Source organism: Calliphora vicina, chromosome 3, assembly GCF_958450345.1.
Source record: "Calliphora vicina chromosome 3, idCalVici1.1, whole genome shotgun sequence".
NCBI classification, from domain to species: domain Eukaryota; kingdom Metazoa; phylum Arthropoda; class Insecta; order Diptera; family Calliphoridae; genus Calliphora; species Calliphora vicina.
Window position 1 is genome coordinate 21,725,530 of NC_088782.1, and position 24,123 is coordinate 21,749,652.

General features: G+C 29.5%; 4 protein-coding genes across 17 annotated transcripts in view; 1 reads left to right on the forward strand and 3 right to left on the reverse strand.

The window, feature by feature from the left end:
* Positions 1–849: 849 nt before the first annotated feature.
* LOC135955340 (proclotting enzyme-like) lies at positions 850–4,962 on the reverse strand. The gene is made up of 7 exons (XM_065505694.1): positions 4,854–4,962; positions 4,615–4,784; positions 4,522–4,524; positions 1,549–2,323; positions 1,275–1,486; positions 1,137–1,208; positions 850–984 (listed from the first exon to the last, which is right to left on the reverse strand). The coding sequence occupies exons 1-7, from the start codon at positions 4,960–4,962 to the stop codon at positions 850–852; spliced, it is 1,476 nt and encodes a 491-aa protein (XP_065361766.1).
* A 4,622-nt stretch (positions 4,963–9,584) lies between these two features.
* On the reverse strand, positions 9,585–10,005 carry Akh (Adipokinetic hormone). Its single transcript, XM_065505463.1, has 2 exons — positions 9,779–10,005; positions 9,585–9,711 (listed from the first exon to the last, which is right to left on the reverse strand). Exons 1-2 carry the CDS (start codon positions 9,980–9,982, stop codon positions 9,670–9,672), a joined length of 246 nt encoding a protein of 81 aa, XP_065361535.1. The 5' UTR covers positions 9,983–10,005; the 3' UTR covers positions 9,585–9,669.
* A 2,497-nt stretch (positions 10,006–12,502) lies between these two features.
* Positions 12,503–20,647, reverse strand: Ras64B (ras-like protein 2). Its single transcript, XM_065505277.1, has 3 exons — positions 20,452–20,647; positions 14,245–14,332; positions 12,503–14,168 (listed from the first exon to the last, which is right to left on the reverse strand). The coding sequence occupies exons 1-3, from the start codon at positions 20,566–20,568 to the stop codon at positions 13,759–13,761; spliced, it is 615 nt and encodes a 204-aa protein (XP_065361349.1). The 5' UTR covers positions 20,569–20,647; the 3' UTR covers positions 12,503–13,758.
* A 2,404-nt stretch (positions 20,648–23,051) lies between these two features.
* Positions 23,052–24,123, forward strand: part of ens (ensconsin) — a 36,714-nt gene continuing 35,642 nt past the window's right edge. For 2 of the 14 annotated variants that reach the window (XM_065503390.1, XM_065503388.1), the window contains exon 1: positions 23,055–23,256. In XM_065503390.1, the coding sequence (XP_065359462.1) occupies positions 23,208–23,256 (49 nt within the window). In that variant the 5' untranslated portion in view covers positions 23,055–23,207. The other 12 variants (XM_065503391.1, XM_065503389.1, XM_065503392.1 and 9 more) reach the window with 8 other exon arrangements.

Consider the following 24,123-nt stretch of genomic DNA (forward strand, 5'->3'; position numbering starts at 1 on the left):
TAAAACTTCTCTTCCAAAACGATTTACCCATTATTCCTAGACTTAACTTAGTCAGATCTCTTAAAACTTTTAATAAAAGTATTAGACATTATTGAATTTAGACCGATGATAACTACATGAGTGAAAAGTCCAGTCAAGTACCACTATTTTATTATAAAGCCTAAAAAACACTGGACCAATACTATTCTTCTTTTATTCGAAAAACTTTACTGGTTTTTGATTTAAGGCCTGTTTCACGATGCATCGAATGTTCGAATCACGATGTTCGAATCATTTTTCATTCGACATCGCGATTTGTATGAAAACTATTCGAAAGAATTTTAAAAACTGAGTGTTTTTCATACAAAATTTTTCAATTCATTTTCCCTTCGACATCGTGGAACAGGCAGTTAATTTAGTATTTAAATATTACAGGGAATGAACATATTTCTTTGTTATTTCCCGGGAATGGGAAACCATAGTAGTTGGTAATAGTTAAAAATTTAAACAGATATCAAAGTGAAATCCGATAATCTACTACTCTAAAGCGACTAGCAAATCTATTACTCGAATTGGTTCTACGGTGGGGTCTTTGTTGAGAAGTCCCTTGGTATCACAATCAATCAATAGGTCTATGTGAGTTGAAATTAACATTTATTTACAATTAAATAAACAATTTAGAGGGTAGTTTTTATTTTTAACTTAATTTAAATAATTTTCGTGAAAATAAATTTTTACAAAATTGAGAAAAAACATTTCGAAACATTCCAAAATATTCTCAGAATCCTGATGATTCCAAATTATAAAACTTTTAAATATTTTCTCATAAATCTATAAAATTAATAATTTTTTTGTTTAAACGTTAACATTTCAAATCATATTACTCTTAATCCAAGGTAAATAGGCAGCAACTTTGGTATAAACACCCGGGAAACCGGTACGAGCACATTCATAACCAAATGAAACAACGCCAAGTAAATAATAATGATATGACTGACCCGACATCTGGAATAAAATATTCAACATTAAAATAATGTAAATTAAATGCTTTTAAATAACTAAAGACGTTTTCTTTTCTGGAAAAAAATTTCAATATTATTTCTTGAAATAGCTCAAGAAATAATATTAATATTGTATGAAAACGAAAGTATATATACCTGAGGCAACATAAGCGGACCACCCGAGTCCCCTTGGCAAGCATCTACATTGGAATTTCCAGCACAAATTAGCTTTAAATGAAATACATAATTATAATTAATTAATTTAAAGATAAATTCTATAATCAACTATATTACTTGATCACTGAATTGCACAAAATTAAAGACCGTGCGATAACTTTGTTCACACACTTGGCGATTTATAATGGGCACTTGTACATCTCTTAAAACATTCGAGGTGGGGCCTTGATGTTTGTTAGCACCCCAACCGGCCACAAAAGGATTCATGCCCACAAAATCTTGTGAGAGAAATTGTGGAGCTTCTGGCAGACATATGGTGTCTATGAAATCTATAATAATCAAATGAAATAGTTTAATATATTTATTTTTTTATTAAATAACTTATACCCACTTGTTATTTGTACGATCTCACTTAATTCAATTAAAGCCAAATCATTTGTTATAGTTTTCAAATTAAACTTTTCATGTGTAACGGTACGTTTTATGCGATAATTTCGTGCTTCGGATTCATTAGGTTTCGTAAGATCATGGGCTCCCAAACGCACTAGCATTAAATATGAATTAATGCAATGAGCCGATGTTATAACATATCTAGAGGAGATTAAGCTGCCGGCACATAAAAATTTCATAGAACTGGGATCGTATTCATCGCGATAGCCCAAAGCCGCCATCCAGGGATAATTGCCTTTTTTGGCCTCATAGCCCCCAACAACGCGATTAGTAGTGCCCCTGCTTACACCACAAGTAAGAGGTGTCGATGGCATTGTAACTGGTTGCTGTACTGGCTGTGATATTAGAGTATCCTGTGTTGATGTTTGCCCGGGTATCGGTTGCATAACTTGGATATCCCCATCAGATGGTGTCACCATAGTAGGTTGTAAAATGATCACACCCTTATCGGGTGTTGAACTGCTAGTACTCGCAGAAGTTGGTGGCATTGGGTTGGACGTAGGAGTGTTATTCATATCAGAAGATGGATTCTTAGTACTGCTGGCAGTAGTGGCTGGTGGCACATAACTTCCGAGTGGTGCAAACAGAAACTGTGTCGTTTGGTGTAATTGTTCAAAGGGTTTTCTAGTGGGCGCAAATATTGTAGGAGTATTTTGTATTTGAACAGGTGGTTTAGTCATAGTTATTGGATATAAAGTGCGTGTTCCACAGCAGATCTGTTGAAGGGAGAAACAACATTTTAAGATTTGAATCATAATTAATTTAAATTCAGATACAAAGGAAAAGGTTTTCTCTTTAGAGAGAACATTTGTAATATAAACAAATTGAAATTATCAAAAAAGCTAACGGAAAAATTATCAGATACAAACAATTTTAAGTACTTCTCAGCGAATTACATATTCATCACTATTTTGGAAGTTAGTTAATAACAACTTCCTGAAAATGCATTAAAACCAATGAAGCATTAGTAAAATCATTTGTGAACTAAATTGATGTAAATTTCTTTGTACTGAAAGACCTACTATTGATGTCAATTTCTTTGTACAGAAAGACCCACGATTGATGTCAATTTCATTGTACTGAAAGAGACCCACGATTGTGGTACTGAAAGACCCACTATTGATGTCAATTTCTTTGTACAGAAAGACCCACAATTGATGTCAATTTCATTGTACTGAAAGAGACCCACGATTGTGGTACTGAAAGACCCACGATTGATGTCAATTTCTTTGAAAGACCCACGATTGATGTCAATTTCTTTGAAAGACCCACGATTGATGTCAATTTCTTTGTACTGAAAGAGACCCACGATTGTGGTACTGAAAGACCCACGATTGATGTCAATTTCTTTGTACTGAAAGACCCTCGATTGATGTAATTTTCTTTGTACAGAAAGACCCACGATTGATGTCAATTTCATTGTACTGAAAGAGACCCACGATTGTGGTACTGAAAGACCCACGATTGATGTCAATTTCTTTGAAAGACCCACGATTGATGTCAATTTCTTTGTACTGAAAGAGACCCACGATTGTGGTACTGAAAGACCCACGATTGATGTCAATTTCTTTGTACTGAAAGACCCACGATTGATGTCAATTTATTTGTACTGAAAGACCCTCGATTGATGTCAATTTCCTTGTACAAGACCCACGATTGATGTTAATTTCTTTCTACTGAAAGATCCACGATTGACGTCCATTTCTTTGTACTGAAAGACCCACGATTGATGTTAATTTCTTTCTACGGAAAGATCCACGATTGACGTCAATTTCTTTGTACTGAAAGAACCACGATTGATGTTAATTTCCATGTATTAAAAGAGCCACGATTGATGTCAATTCCTTTGTACTGAAAGACCCACGATTAATGTCAATTTCCTTGTACTGAAAGACCCACGATTGTTGTAGTAAAAGACCGACGATTGATGTCAATTTCTTTGTACTGAAAGACCCACTTTTGATGTCAATTTCTTTGTACAGAAAGTCCCAATATTGATGTCAATTTCTTTGTACAGAAAGACCTACAATTGATGTCAATTTTTTTGAACTGAAAGACCCACGATTGATGTCAATTTCTTTGTACTGAAAGAGACCCGCGATTGTGGTAGTAAAAGACCCACGATTGATGTCAATTTCCTTGTACAAGACCCACGATTGATGTCAATTTCTTTGTACTGAAAGACCCACGATTAATGTCAATTTCCTTGTACAGAAAGTCCCAATATTGATGTTAATTTCTTTGTACAGAAAGACCTACAATTGATGTCAATTTCTTTGAACTGAAAGACCCACGATTGATGTCAATTTCTTTGTACAGAAAGTCCCAATATTGATGTCAATTTCTTTGTACAGAAGACCTACAATTGTGTCAATTTATTTTTTTTGTGAAAAAAAAAATTCGGGTTAAAAAATATTTTTTCCAATATTGACCCATTGTAGGTCCAACTTACTATGGTCTTATATACGTCGTTGCAAATTTCTTTGAAATATCTATCATTAGATATCCATATTGTCTATATTAATGTCTTCGTAATCCAGATATAAGTCAAAAATCGAGGTTGTCCTGGTTTTTTCCTCATATCTCAGCCATTTGTGAACCGATTTTGCTGATTTTAAATACCAAACTTTTCGAAAGCATGTCTGACAAAATTATTGAAGATTTGGATCCCGGAGATATCTGGGGTCTTCAGAAAATTGATTTCAACAGACAGACAGACGGACATGGCTTAATCGACTCCGCTATCTATAAGGATCCAGAATATATATACTTTATAGGGTCGGAAATGTAGAAATTACAAACGGAATGACAAACTTATATATACCCTTCTCACGAAGGTGAAGGGTATAAAAAGAGATCATAGTTTGATTCTCTCCACAACATTTTTCAATATCATTAGAATATTGAAACTCACCCTCTGTAGACAATTAATTAAAATTAATTAAATTTATAGGCTGCTAGTAAGATCCAAATATCTACTTTCAATATTTTGTAGTATTGTACTTACCAAAAAATTCACACCATCAAAACCACATATAGAATTACTAATGAAGGTTTGAAAATCAATGCCATACGAAGTCTTACGAGCCTCATCGTAAAATTCCTCAACCATATCGGGACATTTGGTTAAAGTTATGCACTTTCCGGGTCGTAAACGGGAATCGACACAATCTTGAGCTGTAAAAACAATTAAAAGAAATAAATTTAATAAAATAAAAATGAATAAAAGTAAGTTTTTCAACACACCAGTTAAATTACTAATTTTCGGTAAAATATCGGCAGGTTTTTTTATTGTTAAATCCTTTTTGGGATCAGACATTAAAACGGTCAACAAAGAAATCATTTGTAAATACATAGTGAAAATATCTAATTTTCACGGCGTTTTCTGCTTCGTGATTTATCCAACTGAGAAAATACCATGACATTCACCGGAACTCCCGAATTAGCTGAAGCCCAGCTAAATTGACTTACTTGCGTCGCTTGCTGATATTGACCAATTTGTTGTCTGGGATCTATACAAGGACAATAGGGTATGGGCCTTTGACCATCAGCTAAACACACCAAAGGTATTAAGGGACACGGAGGCAAAATGGTGGGTAATACGATGGTCGGTGTTGGTATAATAGTAGTGGTATTTATTGGAAAATAACCGTATGGATAGTATTGACATAGACCCTTCAAACTTGCCACTTGTGACAGAATAGGCCAAAAAACTAATTTCAAACACAATTCATTATATAGCATAATTGAAATTCAAAAGTTTTCTCTACGCGCACTTTTGCCAGCCGTTCATATTCAAACGTTTTGAATGAAGTTTGAAGTTGTACTAAATTTTATTTGGTTGGTGCACTCATTGTTGGTTTTTTTTTTTGGTCAGTAGATAAAATTGATTTAGATGGTGGTGGTTATTTTTTGTAGATTTTATTTACACACTTTATTTAAATTGTTTAAAAAGCGCGACCATATAATTGGCTTATTGCAAAAGGGTTTTTCCCCAAACATTAGTTTTTCACAGATATCCGGATGATATATTCATTTCATTTATTACAAAGTAGTGTGTCATATCATTATTTTACAGAGTTGGAAAGAAATTCTATACAAAATAATGGTTTTAGATGTTGTCAAAAGAAGTTTAGACAACACTCTACATAAATGAATACTAAGCCTTCTGTGAAGGGGACTGACCCAATACTAGTTAGTTACGTGACTAGTTTCTGGTTTCTGTCACATTAATATTAAAGGGTTCAATTGAAACCATTTAGATCTACTTCGACATACCTCAGGTATATTTTAAATTGTTGGATTAAGAAGAAACCAATAATTTATGTAAACATTTTTTGGAGTAAAATACCCAAAATTGATTTTAAAAAATTCACGTAAGAGACCAGTAAATAACAAGTAAGAGAGCTATATTCGGCTGTGGCGAATCTTATATACCCTTCACCAAATTATACTTCAAAATACAAATTTGAAATATTTTTCGGTAAAACAAAATTTATTTTTTTTTACAAAGTTGTTTTTTTTAATTTTTTGTAAAAAAAATTTTTCGAATTGTTATAAAAAAATTTTTTTTTTTTAATTTTAAAATTTTTTTTTAAATTTTAGTTTTTTCATTTGGGTTACAATTTTTTTTCCGATTTTGACCCATTGTAGGTCCAACTTACTATGATCTTATATACGTAGTTGCAAAGGTATTTGAAATATCTATCATTAGATATCCATATTGTCTATATTAATGACTTAGTAATAAATATATAGGTCAAACATCGAGGTTGTCCTGGTTTTTTATTCATATATCAGTCATTTGTGGACCGATTTTGCTGATTTTAAATAGGAAACTTCTTGAAAGCATGTCTGACAGATTTATTGAAGATTTGGATCCCGAAGATGTCTGTGGTCTTCAGAAACTTGATTTCAACAGACAAACAGACGGACAGACAGACAGGCGGACATGGATTAATCGACTCCGCTATCTATAAGGAGTTAGAATATATATACCTGTAGGGTCTGAAAATTATATTGTGGAAATTACAAACGGAATGACAAACTTATATATACCCTTCCCACGATGGTGAAGGGTATAAAAATGTCGGAGTAAGAAACTCAAATTTTATGTAAAATCGTTGGAGTAAGAAACCAACAATTAATGTTAAAGACAAGACGATATAAGTAAAATTGTTGGAATAAAATACCCTGAACTGAAGTTATATTGTTGACTGAAGAGACCTACAAGAATCACGATAGATATAAAAATTGTATGAGTAAAATTAATGTAAAAAAACGATTGATGTACAAATTCTTCTACTAAAGAACCCCGATTGATATAAAAGTTGATTAACTGAAAGTCCACCGATTGATGTAAAGTTGTTCAACTAAAAGCCCAACGATTAATGTATAAATCCTTCAATTATAAATCATTCTACTAATGGTCCACGATTGATGTTATAATATTTTATTAAAAAAGTTAAAGACCCCCGAATTGATGTTATAAAATCTTTCAACTAATGATATTAAAATGTTTCATTAAAACGATTGATGTAAAAATCTTTCATTAAAAGACCCACGATTGACGTAAAAATCGTTCATTAAAAGACCCAAGATTGATATAAAAATCTTTCATTAAAAGACCCACGATTGATGTAAAAATCTTTCATTAAAAGTCCTACGATTGATGTAAAAATCTTTCATTAAAAGACCCAAGATTGATGTAAAAATCTTTCATTAAAAGACCCACAATTGATCTAAAAATCTTCCATTAAAAGACCTACGATGTATGTAAAAATCTTTCATTAAAAAAGACCCACGATTGATGTAAAAATCTTTCATTTAAAGACCCAAGGGTGATGTTAAAATCTTTCATTTAAAGACCCAAGGGTGATGTTAAAATCTTTCATTGAAAGACCCAAGATTGATGTAAAAATCTTTCATTAAAAGACCTACAATTGATGTAAAAATCTTTCATTAAAAGTCCTACGATTGATGTAAAAATCTTTCATTAAAAGAACCACGATTGATGTAAAAATCTTTCATTAAAAGACACACGATTGATGTAAAAATCTTTCATTAAAAGACCTACGATTGATGTAAAAATCTTTCATTGAAATACCCAAGATTGATGTAAAAATCTTTCACTAAAAAAGCCCACTACAATTGATGTAAAAATCGTTCAACTAAAAGACCTACGATTGATGTAAACTTTACATCAACTTTACATTGTAAAGTCTTTCAACTAAAGCAACCACAATTGATGTAGAATTACGCAAAAACGTTTGACTAAAGAACCACGATCTAAGGAAAAATTCTTAAAATTAAATTAAAAAAATTCTAAAAGATCGACGATTAATATAAAAATCATTCAAGGATTGACGTAAAATGTTTCAACTAAAAGACTCACGATTAATGTAAAAGTTCTTCAACTAACAGACCACAATTTATGAAAAAATACGTTGATGTTGAAATCGTAGAGTTACACAGAGTTAAACAGGAAGTGGAAATGGATTGATCTTGTTCTGCGGAAGCCTTCCAACGACATCTACTGCGATGTCTTTGATTGGAACACTCAAGGAAGTTGAAGTTTCGGGGCAAAAAAAATCGCTAAGTTGGGTTAGCGACTATGACACAATAAAGACATAAAACAGGAGGCGAACTACTACGTACTTTAGTAAAGCTATAGCGAAGTGCAGGACGATAAATAAACTATAAGAAGTTCCACCGCCTTTGAGGAAAACATATGTAATTACTTATGTATTACTTATTCTTAACTAAACGAGCATATTGAATCTTTGTAATGGCATATTGCCATTTTTCGTGTGTGCAATTCAGTGATATGCGTTACCTTAAAAAACTAACAGAAACCGCGTAGAATTTTGGTTTGTCTGCAGTTACACTCGGAGTCTTCTGACGGGAATCGAACTCGCAACCATCAGATTGATAGTCTAGCCCTGTGATCTGGCAATCGAATATACTCATGCGGTCTTTACTAAACTACTTCCAAGTAATCCTCATGCTATGCCATTAAAATCTATGTTATTAATAACAGGAACTTGTTGGAAATCTACGTATTTTTCTCCAAATCCGGAAAGTCAGATGATGGTCGAGTTTCCTGCTTCGGAAATTCTCATAGCGAACTAATTTTTAATCTGAATTTATCTCGATTTGATTTTACTTATTAATTTCAAATATTCTAAATTTTAAGACTTACTTTTTATCAAAACGATTTGTACAGCAAATAAAATTATTAAATAAAATCGTAAAAATAAGCCACGAAATAAATGTTTCAACATTTCTCGATTTAAACCGACAATTTTCAAGTGCTGACTCTAATTGAAAACCAAATCAATACTAAACTGCTAAACAAACATTCGACTCTAAATTAAAACATTGAAAAATTAAAATGTTTTGAAAAATCTACACAGCATTTAAATCGTTTAATTGTTACAATTTACTCTATAATTGAATTAAAATACAAACAAGTAAAAGTGACAATAGCTACAAAAATTAATAATAATTTGGATAAAAAAAAAAGAAAATCACTAAATTGTTATACTCAATTCACACCTAAGCAAATTAGGACGAAACATGTATAACAATGGTAATCTACTAGTATAATGAAATAATTATTAGAATGAAATAATTTATAACAGTTTGAAATACTAGTATTGCAAATGTGTTTTAAATTAAACCCTCAAATGTTGATAATACTCAACAACATTGACATTGAACTCTTCACAAAATTTTAATAAAGTTAAAGCAATAAAACAGCAATTATATATATTTTTTTCAAACTGCAATTAACATTAATTTTATTTAAATATTTTTATTTAGTTTTTGTAATACACCACATACAATGTATATTGTTGTATAATACATATATATATTCAATTAATTTACAATAATTTTCTAAAGAACCTCTAAAACATATGCCGACTACCCTTTTGTTTTATATTATAAATAATTCTTCAATATTTTTCTAAACATAATACAATAAAGATGATATTGAATATGATTGAAATGCTTGAAAACTTATAAATTATCAATGAGCCGTTTTTCCAATTTGATGAAATTATTCCCGATGTTTGCAATCCAAAAATAATTGGGCTTCATTCTGTTTAAAATAAAATAAAACATTATTAAAATTAATTGTAAAAAAGAATATGTAATAGAAAACTCACCTGGACAAAACGAAAGATTTCCAATAACATTTCATTAGATGTCTTACAGTTGCCTGGCTGGGGATCAAAGAATGCTCCAGTATTTGAACCCGATGCTCCCACCGATCGTTTGCCCCAATCGGGTGAAAATGTCAACTGACATTCTACACAGGCCAAGACCAAGAGCAATACAATGGTTGGTACTAAGATGCTGATTGAGTTCATGTTGATTTCTGATGTCAATTGGTGATTTTGTCCACTCTTTTATACTCATTTCAAAAGGATATAATTTTTGTTAGTTATTTGTCTTTATGAATAAATTTTATAAGGCTTCTTTCTTAATATTCAATTGCGTATAAACTCTTCATGATGATGGTGTAATGAGTTTGAAAGGCTTCTTTCAATTGATTGGAAATAGGATAATTACTTTAAGTGAATTGATGATAAATTCATGAATTTTACTTGGATGAATAAAGTACTAAAATGTTATCTTTGCATGTAAATATGTATTGACTTAAATCTATCGTGGTTCGTTTAATATAACAATTATGCACCAATCTTGAGCCTTTTTTACATTTCCATTTTCGTAAATAATTTTGCATCAATCTTGGATCTTTTTGTTGACTAATTTTTACTTCAATCGTGTATCATTTAGTTGACCAATTTTTCCACTAATCGTGGATCTCTTAGTTGACCAATTTTTCCATCAATCGTAGATATTTTAATTGAACAATTCTTATTTATTTATTATTCCAATTTTTTGCATCAATCGTGGATAATTTAATTGAACAATTCTTACGTCAATCGTAGATCATTTAGTTCACAAATTTTTCCACTAATCGTGGATCTTTTAGTTGACCAATTTTTCCACTAATCGTGGATCTTTTAGTTGACCAATTTTTCCACTAATCGTGGATCTTTTAGTTGACCAATTTTTCTACTAATTGTGGATCTTTTAGTTGACCAATTTTTCCACTAATCGTGGATCTTTTAGTTCACAAATTTTTCCACTAATCGTGGATCTTTTAGTTGACCAATTTTTCCACTAATCGTGGATCTTTTAGTTGACCAATTTTTCCACTAATCGTGGATCTTTTAGTTGACCAATTTTTCTACTAATTGTGGATCTTTTAGTTGACCAATTTTTCCACTAATCGTGGATCTTTTAGTTGACCAATTTTTCCACTAATCGTGGATCTTTTAGTTGACCAATTTTTCCACTAATCGTGGATCTTTTAGTTGACCAATTTTTCCACTAATCGTGGATCTTTTAGTTGACCAATTTTTCCATTAATCGTGGATCTTTTAGTTGACCAATTTTTACACTAATCGTGGATCTTTTAGTTGACCAATTTTTACACTAATCGTGGATATTTTAGTTGACCAATTTTTACACTAATCGTGGATCTTTTAGTTGACCAATTTTTACACTAATCGTGGATCTTTTAGTTGACCAATTATTCCACTAATCGTGGATCTTCTAGTTGACCAATTTTTCCACTAATCTTGACTCTTTTACACTAATCGTTAATTCATCAATTGTTGATCTTTCCTTTGAACAAATTTACCCCAATCGCGGAATTCAGCTGACCAGTTTCTACATCAATCGAGGATAATTTTGTTGCTCAATTTTTACATCAATCAAGGATCTTTTTGTTGACCAATTTTTACATCAATCGTAGATAATTTTGTTGACAATTTTTTAAATGTTACCTCAATCGTGAATCTATTTCTTTACCAATTTTTACCCCAGTCGTGGATCTTTTTCTTCAATAATTGTACCTCAATCGTAGATATTTTTCTGAACAATTTTGACCTCAATCGTGGATCTATTTCTTGAACAATTTGTATCTCAATCGTGGATCCGTTTCTTTAACAATTTTTATCTCAATCGTGGATCTATTTCTTGAAAAATGTTTACCTCAGTAGTGGATCTTTTTCTTGGAAACTTTTTTCCTTTAATCGTGGATTCTTTATTTGACCAAATTTTACATCAATCAAGGATCTTTTAATTGACCAATTTTTACCTTAATCGTGGATTTTTTTGTTGAACAATTTTTACCTCAATAGTGATTTTTTTAGTTTACCAATTTTTACTTCAATTCTTGATCAGTTTGTTGAACAATTTTTACATCATTCGTGGATCTTTCTCTTGAACAATTTTCATCTCAATCATGGATCATTTCCTTGACCAATTTTTACGTCAATCGTGGAGCTTTTTGTTGACCAATTATTACCCCAATCGTAGATCTTTCTGTTGACCAATTATTACCCCAATCGTGGATCTTTTAGTTGACCAGTTTTTACCTTAATCGTGATTTTTTGGATATTTTACTTGAACAATTTTACATCAGCCGTGAAACTTTTAGTTGAACGATTCTTACGTCAACCGTGGATCTTTTAGTTGAACAATTCTTACGTCAATCGTGAATATTTTGTTGAATAATTCTTACGTCAATCGTGGATATATTAGTTGAACAATTCTTACGTCAATCGTGGATCTTTTAGTTGAACAATTCTTACGTCAATCACGGATCTTTTGGTTGAAATATTTGTATGTCAATCGTGGATCTTTTAGTTAAACAATTTTTACGTCAATCGTGAATCTTTTGTTAAACAATTCTTACGTCAATCGTGGAACTTTTAGTTGAACAATTCTTACATCAATCGTGGATCTTTTAGTTGAACAATTTTTCTACAAAATATACAAATTTTGTTCTAAACAAAAATAATTAAAACTTCACATTTCGCTTTGTTAATATAATATGTTACACTTTATTAATGCCATTTACATTACGACGTTCGGTTTTTGTTTTATATAAATTTTAAATCGATTACATTTAAATACAAAATACAAAAAACTATTCATTAGCAATAAAAAATATGGACAAACATACAAATTGTTGTTTTATTTAAAAAAAAAATAAAAAATTTATTAAAATGTTTATGATTTGGTTTGTATATTATTAATATTATAACAATTAATACAAGTACTACATTTAAAAAATAAAATTAAATTTGTAAAAACACAAAGATTTAAGAAAATTGTAGCAAATTTATAATAAAAAAATATCCTATTTATTTTAATAACAAACATACATACATTTTGAAGTATGTTTATTATATAAGTATTTTGTTTTTAAATTAATATGAGTTTTAAAATATTTTGTAAATATTTGTTTGATACTTGTTTTGTTTTTCGTTTTGTGCATAATTTAATTTCGTGCAATACAAATTTTGTTTTGAGGCACTTTTTATTTATTTTTTATTTTATTTGTTTGTTAATACAAAGTTTTGAGTGTTTTATTTTTAATTTGTTGAATTTTGTTTGTTTTATAGAAAAAACACAAAAATTACAAAAATATTTGGCATTTTATGAATAAAAGGAAAATATTTTAAGCAGTTTTAAGTGTGTTTTTATTGAGTTTATAAGAAGCATTAAGTTGAGTTAAAAAATATTGCAAATACATGCACATTTACGTTACTTTACATTTACATTTACATATACAAATACATATAAATAAATATAAATTTATTTAATATTACAAATTTTTAATTATTTATGAAATTCTTTGAAATTCATTAAAAGTCAATACAATACAATTCAATTCGATATTTAATAATTTGGTTTCTTTCTTGTGTTTAAGATTACATATTTGTTTTATTCTTGAGAGGTGGTGTAAGTTACTTTTTTTATTAAGTTTTTTTCTAAATTGAGATTTTGTTTTGTTTTGTTAATATTATATAGATTTTAGAATATCTTTGTTGTCAGTTGTAACTTAATTTTAGAGTTTGGATGTTGTTTTAAAATAAATTTCTTTAGAAAAACATTTAAATAATAAAGTGGCAGCTGTTGTTGTTTTATTTAATTATTTATATGCAAGTATCTATATGTATATAATAATTTTGGTGTTGTGGTAGTTCATAAATCTTTTGTAAAGATATGTTTTCATCTTTATTTTTTAAATTCTTTTTTGCTCACTCTTTTTTCTATATATAACTTATAAAACACAACATCTATTTTTCCTTTTACCGCCAGACCTATCCTCCATAAGGGGCCGTTCGGCTATTTGAAATTTTCTAACCAGCCTCACTAGCTCATGAAAAGCCTGATCGATATTTATTCTCAACTTGGCACTGCACTCTATGTAGGGTATCATCATTTGGCGACTGGCATTTTGGGCCTCCTCCAAGGACACCTGACGTTGTTGTTCCAAATCACATTTGTTGCCCACCATCAGCATGGGAAACTCATCGCGATCTTTGACGCGTAAAATTTGTTTTTGAAATTTGGCAATTTCATCGAAACTGGAATGATCGTTTAAGGAAAAGACTAGCAGAAAGCCTTCACCAGAACGCATATACTGTTCACGCATAGCGCTGAATTCTTCTTGACCGGCAGTGTCAAGAACTGTAAACAAAAATTAAAAGAAATAACTAAAGTTAGTAAGGTTTTACACAAATGTTATATTGATATATAAACTTACTGTCTAGTTTGGCTGCCACATCATCAATGACACACTGTTTGGTATATGAGTCTTCGATTGTGGGGTCATAATCCATAACAAAATAACTCTGAAAAGAAATAGAATTTGAATGGAGTTATGTAACCAGTAAAGCTGATATTTTTGTCTTATTAAATCTTATATGTATATCCTTGATCTTAGTATGTAATAAAAGTTGTACAAAAAGTATCATCAGCTGTGATAAATTATTTATCATGTAAACCTAAATTAAGTTTATTTGAGACTTTTTTTAAATATAATTGAGCAAATTTTACATCATATGTGATCTTTTGGATGACCAACAATTTATGCACCAAGACAGGACCATTTAGTAGACCAATTTGTACATTTGTGGATCCTTTAGTTTGACAGTTGAACAATTTGTACAGCAATCGTGGATCTTTAAGTTGACAATTTCTACATCAGTCGTGGATATTTTTGTTGACCAATTTTTACATCAGTCGTGGATCTTTTAATTGACCAATTTATACATCAGTCGTGGGTCTTTTAATTGACCTTTTAGTTAAACAATTTTTACATCAGACGTGGATCTTTTAATTGACCTTTTAGTTGACCAATTTTTACATCAGTCGTGGATCTTTTCATTGACCTTTTAGTTGACCAATTTTTACATCAGTCGTGGATCTTTTAATTGACCTTTTAGTTGACCAATTTTTACATCAGTCTTGGATCTTTTAATTGACCTTTTAGTTGACCAATTTTTACATTAGTCGTGGATCTTTTAGTTGACCAATTTTTATATCAGTCGTGGATCTTTTAGTTTGACAGTTGAACAATTTGTACATCAATCGTGGATCTTTAAGTGGACTAATTTTTACATCAGTTGTGAATCTTTTAGTTGACCAATTTTTACATCAGTCGTGGGTCTTTTAATTGACCTTTTAGTTAAACAATTTTTACATCAGTCGTGGATCTTTTAATTGACCGTTTAGTTGACCAATTTTTACATCAGTCGTGGATCTTTTAATTGACCTTTTAGTTAACCATTTTTACATCAGTCGTGGATTTTTAACTTGACCAATTTTTACATCAGTCGTGAATCTTTTAATTGACCTTTTAGTTGACCAATTTTTATATCAGTCGTGGGTCTTTTAATTGACCTTGTAGTTGACCAATTTTTACATCAGTCGTGGATCTTTTTATTGACCAATTTTTACATCAGTCGTGGGTCTTTTAATTGACCTTTTAGTTAAACAATTTTTACATCAGTCGTGGATCTTTTAATTGACCTTTTAGTTGACCAATTTTTACATCAGTCGTGAATCTTTTAATTGACCTTTTAATTAACCAATTTTTACATCAGTCGTGGATCTTTTAATTGACCTTTTAGTTGACCAATTTTTACATCAGTCGTGGATCTTTTAGTTGACCAATGTTTACATAAATTGTTTGTCTTTTAGTTGAAAGATTTTTACATCAATACTGTGGATCTTTTAGTTGAACAATTTTTATGTCAATCGTGGATCCTTTAATTGGTTAGTTGAACAACGATTGTATGAATTGTGAATCTGTTTTACATCAACCTTGGGTCATTTAATATAACAATTTCTACACCAATTCTGAGTATTTTAGATTAGCAATTTTTACATAACTCCTGGATCTTTTATTTATAAATTTTTTTTTGATATTTTACTTTTCCAATTTTAACATCTGAATTTTGTTAAGAAAAAAACTTACGATTATTATTAAAAAATACATATAGATATGTATTTGACTTTTTGATCTCTTTTTGTGTACAAATTTTTCATAAAACTTAAGATTTTTTGGGAAAAATAAACATTTTTGTGAGGTGTCACCAGAGTAAACAAAAGTTGCACCTTAATTGGTTTTGGCAGTACGAACAGAAAACGGGTATTTGTCATTTTATTACAGATAATCATTTCAATTATAATAATGCATTTTGTATTTGTATTACAAAGCTTGCTATTGTCAACATTTGAGGTAAAGTAGAATACATGCATATTCAAAATTCTAATTATACTCCCAAGATAACGGAAATAAAACAAATGATATCATTGTAAAAAAACAATACAACTTAAGAACAAAAAAAGTACGACTTATAAATAACCAACCATGAAAGTATAGAGTAAATGACTAATATTACATTTTAAGAAAAAAAATGCAGCCTTATCAAAGCTAAATACCAACATAATACTAAAGATTTTACAAAACTGATGATGATGAAAATATGCAGCAAATAAATACAAACAAAATGGATAAATAAACAAACAAAAAACAATGACAACAACATAAACACAACATAAATATGATAAACTGTTAATTTTTTTTTTTTTGTTATTGTTGCTATTATTATGTTTTATGTTTTTTATAAAAAAAAATGACGTAAATTACTAAAAATAAATAGAGCACAACAAATACACAGAGACTGGCGTCAAAAATAGAGAATGACTGAGAGAAGAGAATTTTATTGTAGATTCAATAAATTAAATGACGATGATGTGGATAATCATGATGTTCTTGTTGTGGTAGCTAGCATCTAGCTAGCAGGGTTGGAAAATTAAATTTTTGTTAGGTATCAAAAACATTTTGAAAATAGTACTTTTTTCACCACTAAAATTAAAATATGTAATGTATTTTATACAGAAATTTCTCTATAGAAAAACTGTTATACTAAAATTATTCTATAGTAAAAACTTTTCTACATTTCTCTACAGAAAAAACAGTTATACAGAAAATATTCTCTAGAAAACTTCAATACGTACATACATACATACATTTTGTTACAGAAATTTTTCTATAGAAACAATTTTATACAAAATATTTTTTTTTTTAGAAAGAAACAGTTTGCAATATTTTTTCTATTGAAATAACTGTTATACAGGATTATTGAAAAATAATGTTATACAGAAAATTTTCTATAGAAAAACTGTAGTACTGAAACGTCTATAGAGAAACCTGATATACAGAATATTTCCTATAGAAAAAACTATCATACAGAATACTTTCTATAGAAAAAACTATTATATCGAAATCTTTATATAGAAAAAACTATCATACAGAATACTTTCTATAGAAAAATTGTTATACAGAATATTTTATAGAAAAAACTGTTATACTGAAACTTCTCTATAGAAAAACCTGATATACAGAATATTTGCTATAGAAAAAACTGTTATACAGACATTTTTCTATAGAAAAACTGTTATACAGAATATTTTCTATAGAAAAAACTGTTATACAGAGTATTTTCAATAGAAAAAACTGTTATACAGATATTTTTCTATAGAAAAACTTTTATGCTGAATATTTTCTATAGAAAAAACTGTTATACAGAAATTTTTCTATAGAAAAAATGTTATACAAAATATTTTCTATAGAAAAAACTGTTATACACAATATTTTTTTATAGAAAAATCTGTTACACAGAAATTTTTCCATAGAAAAAACTGTTATACAACAATTTTTCTATACAAAACATTTATACAGTAATTTCTCTATAGAAAAACTGTTATTCAGAAATTTTTTCTATAGAATAAACTGTTATACAGAAAATTTTCTAAATAAAAAACAGAATATTTTTTATAACAAAACTGTTATACAGAAAATTGTCTATATAAAAAACTGTTATACTGAAATTTTTCTATAGAAAAAACTGTTATACATACATTTTAATTTATTTATTTCAAAACATGTAATATAAAGCCATAGAGGCCAAAATAACAATATTACATAGGAAAGATTGTTATACAGAAAAACTGTGATACAAAAATTTTTATATAGAAAAAATTGTTATACAGAAATTTTCTATAGAAAAACTATTATTGTACATTTTTCTGTAGAAAAAACTGTCATACAGAAATGTTTCTACACAAAAAACTGTTATACACAAATTTGTCTGTAGATAAAAACCATTATAAATAAATTAGTCTATTATTTGTTAAACACAATTTTTATACCCTTCACTTTCGTGAGAAGGGTATATATAAATTTGTCATTCCGTTTGTAATTTCCACAACATAATTTTCCGACCCAATAAAGTATAAATTCTGGATCATTATAGTTAGCGGAGTCGATTATGCCATGTCCGTATGTCTGTCTGTCATACATCAATATCTCCGGAATTCTTCTGGCTCGGTTGCAATTTAAATTCGAGAAAATCGGTCCACAAATGTCTGAGATATGAGGAACCAGGAAAACTTCGATTTTTGAAATATTTTTGACCTATATCTGGATTACTAAGTCATTAATATAGACAATATGGATATCTAATGATAGATATTTCATAGACCTTTGCAACGTCGTATATAATACCATAGTAAGTTGGACTTACAATGGGTCAAAATCGGAAAAATATTTTTTAACCCGAATTTTTTTTTCACCAAAAGTTTTTTTTTCGCTAAAAATTCAAAAAAAAATTTACAAAATTTAAAAAAAAAAAAATTTTTTCCAAAAAATTAAAAAAAACACTGGAAAAAAATTTTTGTTTACCTAAAAATATTTAAAATTTTTATTTTGAAGTATAATTTTTGGTATAGAAGATTCGAACAACAAGTAATAAAAAAATTGGTAAACCACGACTACGGTTTTTTGATTATATCTCTCTCATTTGATGGCCTATTTTCTTGATTTTAAAAAGCAACTTAAGCGGGGCTATTGGTTATATATTGAAAAATTAAGTTATGGGGGCTACGGAATGATGATTTGAACATAAATTGCTGTCTCGACTCCTCTATCTATAACGATCTTACAAACGGAATGACAAACTTATATATTTCCTTAAACGATGTCAAAATCGAGAGTATTAAGAGTGTCAAATTAGTCTCGGGAGTCCCATGGTACTTTCCACCATGAAATATTATCAAAAACAATTACGATGGTATTAACTTTTCCATGCCTGATCTACAAGGAAAATTCAAATGTTTTGCAATTCTAAGCAAAAAGAAGAAAATTATAAATATGTATGTATGAATAAACACCATTATGAGGTTTATGACTGATGTCTGATGATCGTCATCGCCATGGAAATTCATTTTTAGAAATTATTTAAGTTTAAAATTATATATACAAATGCTCTTGACCATTTTATTGAAATAACAAAAAAAAAATACAAAAGCAAATATAGGTAAAACTAACAAAATGTTATTGGCTAAAAAAATGTACTTAAATGTAGAAATTATGCTGGCATGGGTAGGTTGGCATGGGTAGATTCTTAATTTATATTGATTCCCTTTCTAACAAATTTTAAATGATTTTAAAAAAGTGACGTCATAACAATAAAATCCAATAAGAAATGAACAAAAAAAACTTTATCAATATCCCCGAATATACAAAACAAAATAAACTACTAATAAAACACGTTCCGGAACAACCTGAGCTCCAGTCGCCCTAAGATTACCAATTTAGAGACAGCTGCATCAACCGGAAGTTTTTTGACAGGGAAGAACTTTCGCTAACAGCAGAGCTGTTACACAAACAACAACTAATAAAACATTTACTTCAAGTTTAAGCTTGACATGTTAAAAGTTTAACTTCTTTGCAAAAACTACACCTTTTTCTAACCAAAAATAGTAGACAAGAATTTTGCTATTAATATTAAATACATATTAGAATTGCCATTCATGGTAAATTAATAATAAATTCAAAAATACCAGCAAAAAGCCCTAAATGATTTTTCCCAAAAAGGAGACAAATTCTTTGAGAATCCATATAAAACTGGTATTAAACAAAATATTTGCTATAAAATTAGAAAAACCAAATTCAAGACAATGTTATGTTAATAAACAAAGGTGTAGGTGTGGTTGTGGTTGTTTTAGCACTTATTTTTATAAAAAAAGAATTAAAAGTGATGATTTCTTATTCACCAGACTGGCACACATACAAATACAACAATACTCATTTAAATATAAACAAAATGTATTTTAAGAAAAATATTAAAAATGTTATTATTTAAATAAGAAGTAGAATGATTAAATTTTTAATTTAAATATAGGAAACTGAAAGCTGTTGCTCATTAATGCGCAACAGATGACAAAATAAGTTTATTTTTTTCCCAACAACACACACGCACAACAACAGCGACAGCCAGACAATTGTGTATTCCTATTTGTTGCACTTAATAAATCTTAACTGTATTTTTATAGAAAAAAAAAAAACTACCAACTTTTTGTCTTTTCATGGCCAGCCATATTTTAACTCCAACTAACTAACCTGTATGAATTGTATGGTGATCGCAGATTTTCCAACACCACCGCCTCCCACTACAACCAATTTGTAGGTTTGAGTTTGTGACGAGCCTCCGGGCCCCTGACCATTATGCTTCGACATTTGTATTTTGTGTTAAATTCTATTTACTTTTTAAATTAATCTCTTTATTTCCGAACTGCAATTATTATTATTTGTTAATAATACACACACAATAAATAAGTATTTCTACAACACCACCTAATATTAACTAAATTTAGTTCTCGTCTAATAAGAAGCACAGTGCTGATTATTTAGCGAGTTTGCTATTAATATAGCGATTTTGAAATTAGCGGGTGGGTGAGTGTTGTATCTATAAGTGGGAATTAAAGCGACTTTTTGCTAAAACTTTCGTTTTTAATTTTTTGCAATTTGGCCACACACGGATGATTTGTTAAGCTGGAGGTCCACACCACGCGTTTTCGCGTCAAAGCGTTGCGTGCATTTCATACCTTCTTCGCATTCTACGCTTCAAGTTACATGCGATGCTTTTTAAGCGTCAATTTTTTGTTTTATTATTAAAAAAACTTCGCGTTTTCTGCAGCTTTTATTTATTTTTTCACCATTAAACTTGTTTTAATTTATTAAAATTGAAAAATACACATTAAAAAAAGAATATAAATTGTCAAAATCAGCTGACATGTTCGTGCGCCGCTTGTGACGCTTATAAAAGTAGAAAGTAGATCTACTTTAAGCATTCTACGCGTCATGGCATTCTACGCTTTTGTACTTGTAACTTGCAGCGTACAAATATATTGATTGTACTTTTTTGACAGCCGCGTAGAATGCGAGAAAGCGTAAAACGCGTGGTGTGGACCTCCAGCTTTAGTCCGATTTGTTCGTGTTCGACTAGTTAATGGGGCTGTGCGCGAACAAAATCACAAGTAATTGAAAATTTTCAATCACAAATCAGGCGAACAAATCATTCCGTGTGTGGCCAGCTTAAATCAAGATCATAAAAACATCTTAGATTTTAATAATTTTGTTGGTGTTGATTGATTGCTCTCATAATTATAAGCACAAAAACGTAAACATTTTTGCCCGCTCTTTCTTAGTTTAAGAGTTATAGCAATTAAAATATTTAGAAAATAATCTGATCACTATGGGTATCATTGAATAGTGCTTCAAAATACCTCTAATATTATATAAAATATGTTTGAATTTGTATGACAGTACTTCAAAAAATTTTGATATACAGAAAAAGTGATTTTAACGAAGCCGGTGTTCGATACACACCAGAGTTTAAAGTCCCTTCTCACGGCCGATGGCAGGCAACACCGGAAATATGAATATTAACAGAAAGAAATTATGAAAATATAAACTGTTACTGGGATCTTGATTTGTTCCAGAGCTTTTCGTTAAAAAGTAAACTACCATCATTGAATTTATAAATTCACACCCGAAAAAATTTCGTACCTTTTTTGTGCAACACTGTTTTAGGCAAGTGTTGCCAATCGACAGAGTGGGAAAAAATAAGTAGGGTTCTATGTAACGGTTTTCGGCCAATGTACGGTGGGTTGAGCGACGGCCAAAATGAGAATTAATTCAGTGAGCCCTTACGACCTGTTTCGCATTAGACAATTAGTTGCGCAATTTTTGAGTTTGTATATGTCAGAGGTAAGGTCGGATTAAGAGAAGAACATTTTTCAAATTTGAGTAAAGACTTGTTTCATATGCTATTCAACCCAATGTGCAATGGGCTAATGGTAAAATAAAGTCGTAATCGACTTTTTGATCGCAAAGAGTCTATCAATCTATTATTTTATCTAAAAATAGTAACAAATTTAATAAACGTTAATTTTTATTTATTAATCGGCCCACAAATTGCTGAGATATTACTAAAAAGTCACGACTGCCCTTATTTTCCACCATATTTTTATAGCAAAAATTGTTTTTAATATTTATCTTAAAACAAGAAACAATAAGTTACACGCCCTGAATAAAAGCTTTTGAATGAAGCTAAATGATTTGTTTTGTTGAGAATGGTTTTATGGAATGAATTGCTGAACTTTTTTAATTCTGAATTAAGATTTTAGTAAATTAATCATAAAATTAATTAATTAATTCGAACTCTGGGTTTATATTCATTATTGAATTTGTTGATATTTTAATGATTTAGAATATTTTGGATTCTAAATACTATATTATTTGTTTAATTGCTAAAAAAGATAATTTATGACCAACGTTTTATTAATAAAAATTATATTAAATATTCAACAATATAATGATTATAAATATTATATTTATCATTCTAATTGAGTTATGGAGTTCAATAAGTTCCAAAGAAAATATTATAATTAAAATTAACAGATTTTTTTATATTTTTTAACAAATTTATATTATTTATTTAATTCCAACATTGAATCATCCAACGAACTGTCAAATACACTACTCACGATCTGGCAACTTTTGTCTAAACTACACTACTAATTTTAGCAACTACTTATCAAATTTTTCTTTGTACTAAAACACTATTTCACTAGCTATCTCCCTTACTCGCACACACTTTTATACCATGATGTTAACGGCAATTGGCGAAAAAAATTATTTAACATGAAAAGAAAACAGTAAAAAAAGTACCAACTACACGACGATTACTCGTTATTTACAACACTAACTTTTTGTACGTTTTGTCTTCGTCATTTTAGTTCTAAAAATTGTGAAAGAAAAATTTCAAGTGAATATTTTTCACGTTGAAATAAAAAAATATATAGTGGATAAATATGGCGAGTCTTGGGGGCGAACAACAAATTTCAACAGATAATTCAGCAGGTATGTGAAAATGAAGAAATAAAATCAATAAATCTAATAGGAATTAAAAAGATTGAATGAAAATATGCGGTGATTAATCTAGCAAAGGAAAAAAAACTTGACAATGTATAGTGAGATGTAAAAAAAATGAAGAAAAAAAACTTGTGTGTGTCGGAAAAACAAATCGATTGAAAATCAGCCTTGACTAAAACGAACAGAAAAAAAAATAAAATAATAAAAACGCTATTAGCTCTGTGTGCAGCAGCGCTTCTCCGGAGCTGTAAGCAGCAGCTGTTTCTTACAATAAAAGTGTGTTGGTTAAACAAAAAAAGCAAAAAATTTGTGTGGTACCACCATGTTACATTATTAGCAAAAAAAATGTATTACAAAGGCAAGTGTAATAAAGAAAAAACTTAAAAACCAAGAAAAGTTTTCAAAAATTTTACAAAAATCCAAAGAAAATCCGCGATAAAAATCCAATTCCAAAATTCAAATATGTACATTTTTTTCAACATATTTTTTTACATTTAGATCATTACGATGATGATGATTTATGTATTTCCTACATGTTTTTCTAATGTTATTTCTACTTAATTCGTATTCTCCATTATTTGCTTCGGGTTTATGCTGTTTTTTCTTCTTTATTTTTTGTAATTTGTGTGTTTTTTTTTTCATTTCCTCCTAAGACTAGCGAGACAATAATAATTTGGGAGTAACCTCGACGGAGTAAAAAAGTTAAAAATAATTCAAAGTAAATTCCAGAAAGAAGAAAACTATAATAGTGGAAAAGAAATTTAGTGCGTTGCATTTTTAGTAGATTGCACAGAAGAAACAAAGCACAGCTGCTGCTTTGGTTATTTTTTGTTTTTTTTTGTGAAGAAAAATTAC

Excerpts from the sequence above, each read along its gene's own strand:
- Akh (XM_065505463.1), bottom strand. The coding sequence starts at position 9,982 with ATGAACTCAATCAGCATCTTAGTACCAACCATTGTATTGCTCTTGGTC. Across the intron at positions 9,712-9,778 it reads AAATCTTTCGTTTTGTCCAG|AATGAAGCCCAATTATTTTT; the intron begins GTGAGTTTTCTA and ends TATTTTAAACAG.
- Ras64B (XM_065505277.1), bottom strand. The coding sequence starts at position 20,568 with ATGTCGAAGCATAATGGTCAGGGGCCCGGAGGCTCGTCACAAACTCAA. Across the intron at positions 14,333-20,451 it reads TCACCATACAATTCATACAG|AGTTATTTTGTTATGGATTA; the intron begins GTTAGTTAGTTG and ends ATTTCTTTTCAG. Across the intron at positions 14,169-14,244 it reads TGTGGCAGCCAAACTAGACA|TTCTTGACACTGCCGGTCAA; the intron begins GTAAGTTTATAT and ends TTTTGTTTACAG.
- LOC135955340 (XM_065505694.1), bottom strand. The coding sequence starts at position 4,962 with ATGTATTTACAAATGATTTCTTTGTTGACCGTTTTAATGTCTGATCCC. Across the intron at positions 4,785-4,853 it reads GAAAATTAGTAATTTAACTG|CTCAAGATTGTGTCGATTCC; the intron begins GTGTGTTGAAAA and ends TTGTTTTTACAG. Across the intron at positions 1,209-1,274 it reads TTGTGCAATTCAGTGATCAA|CTAATTTGTGCTGGAAATTC; the intron begins GTAATATAGTTG and ends TTTCATTTAAAG.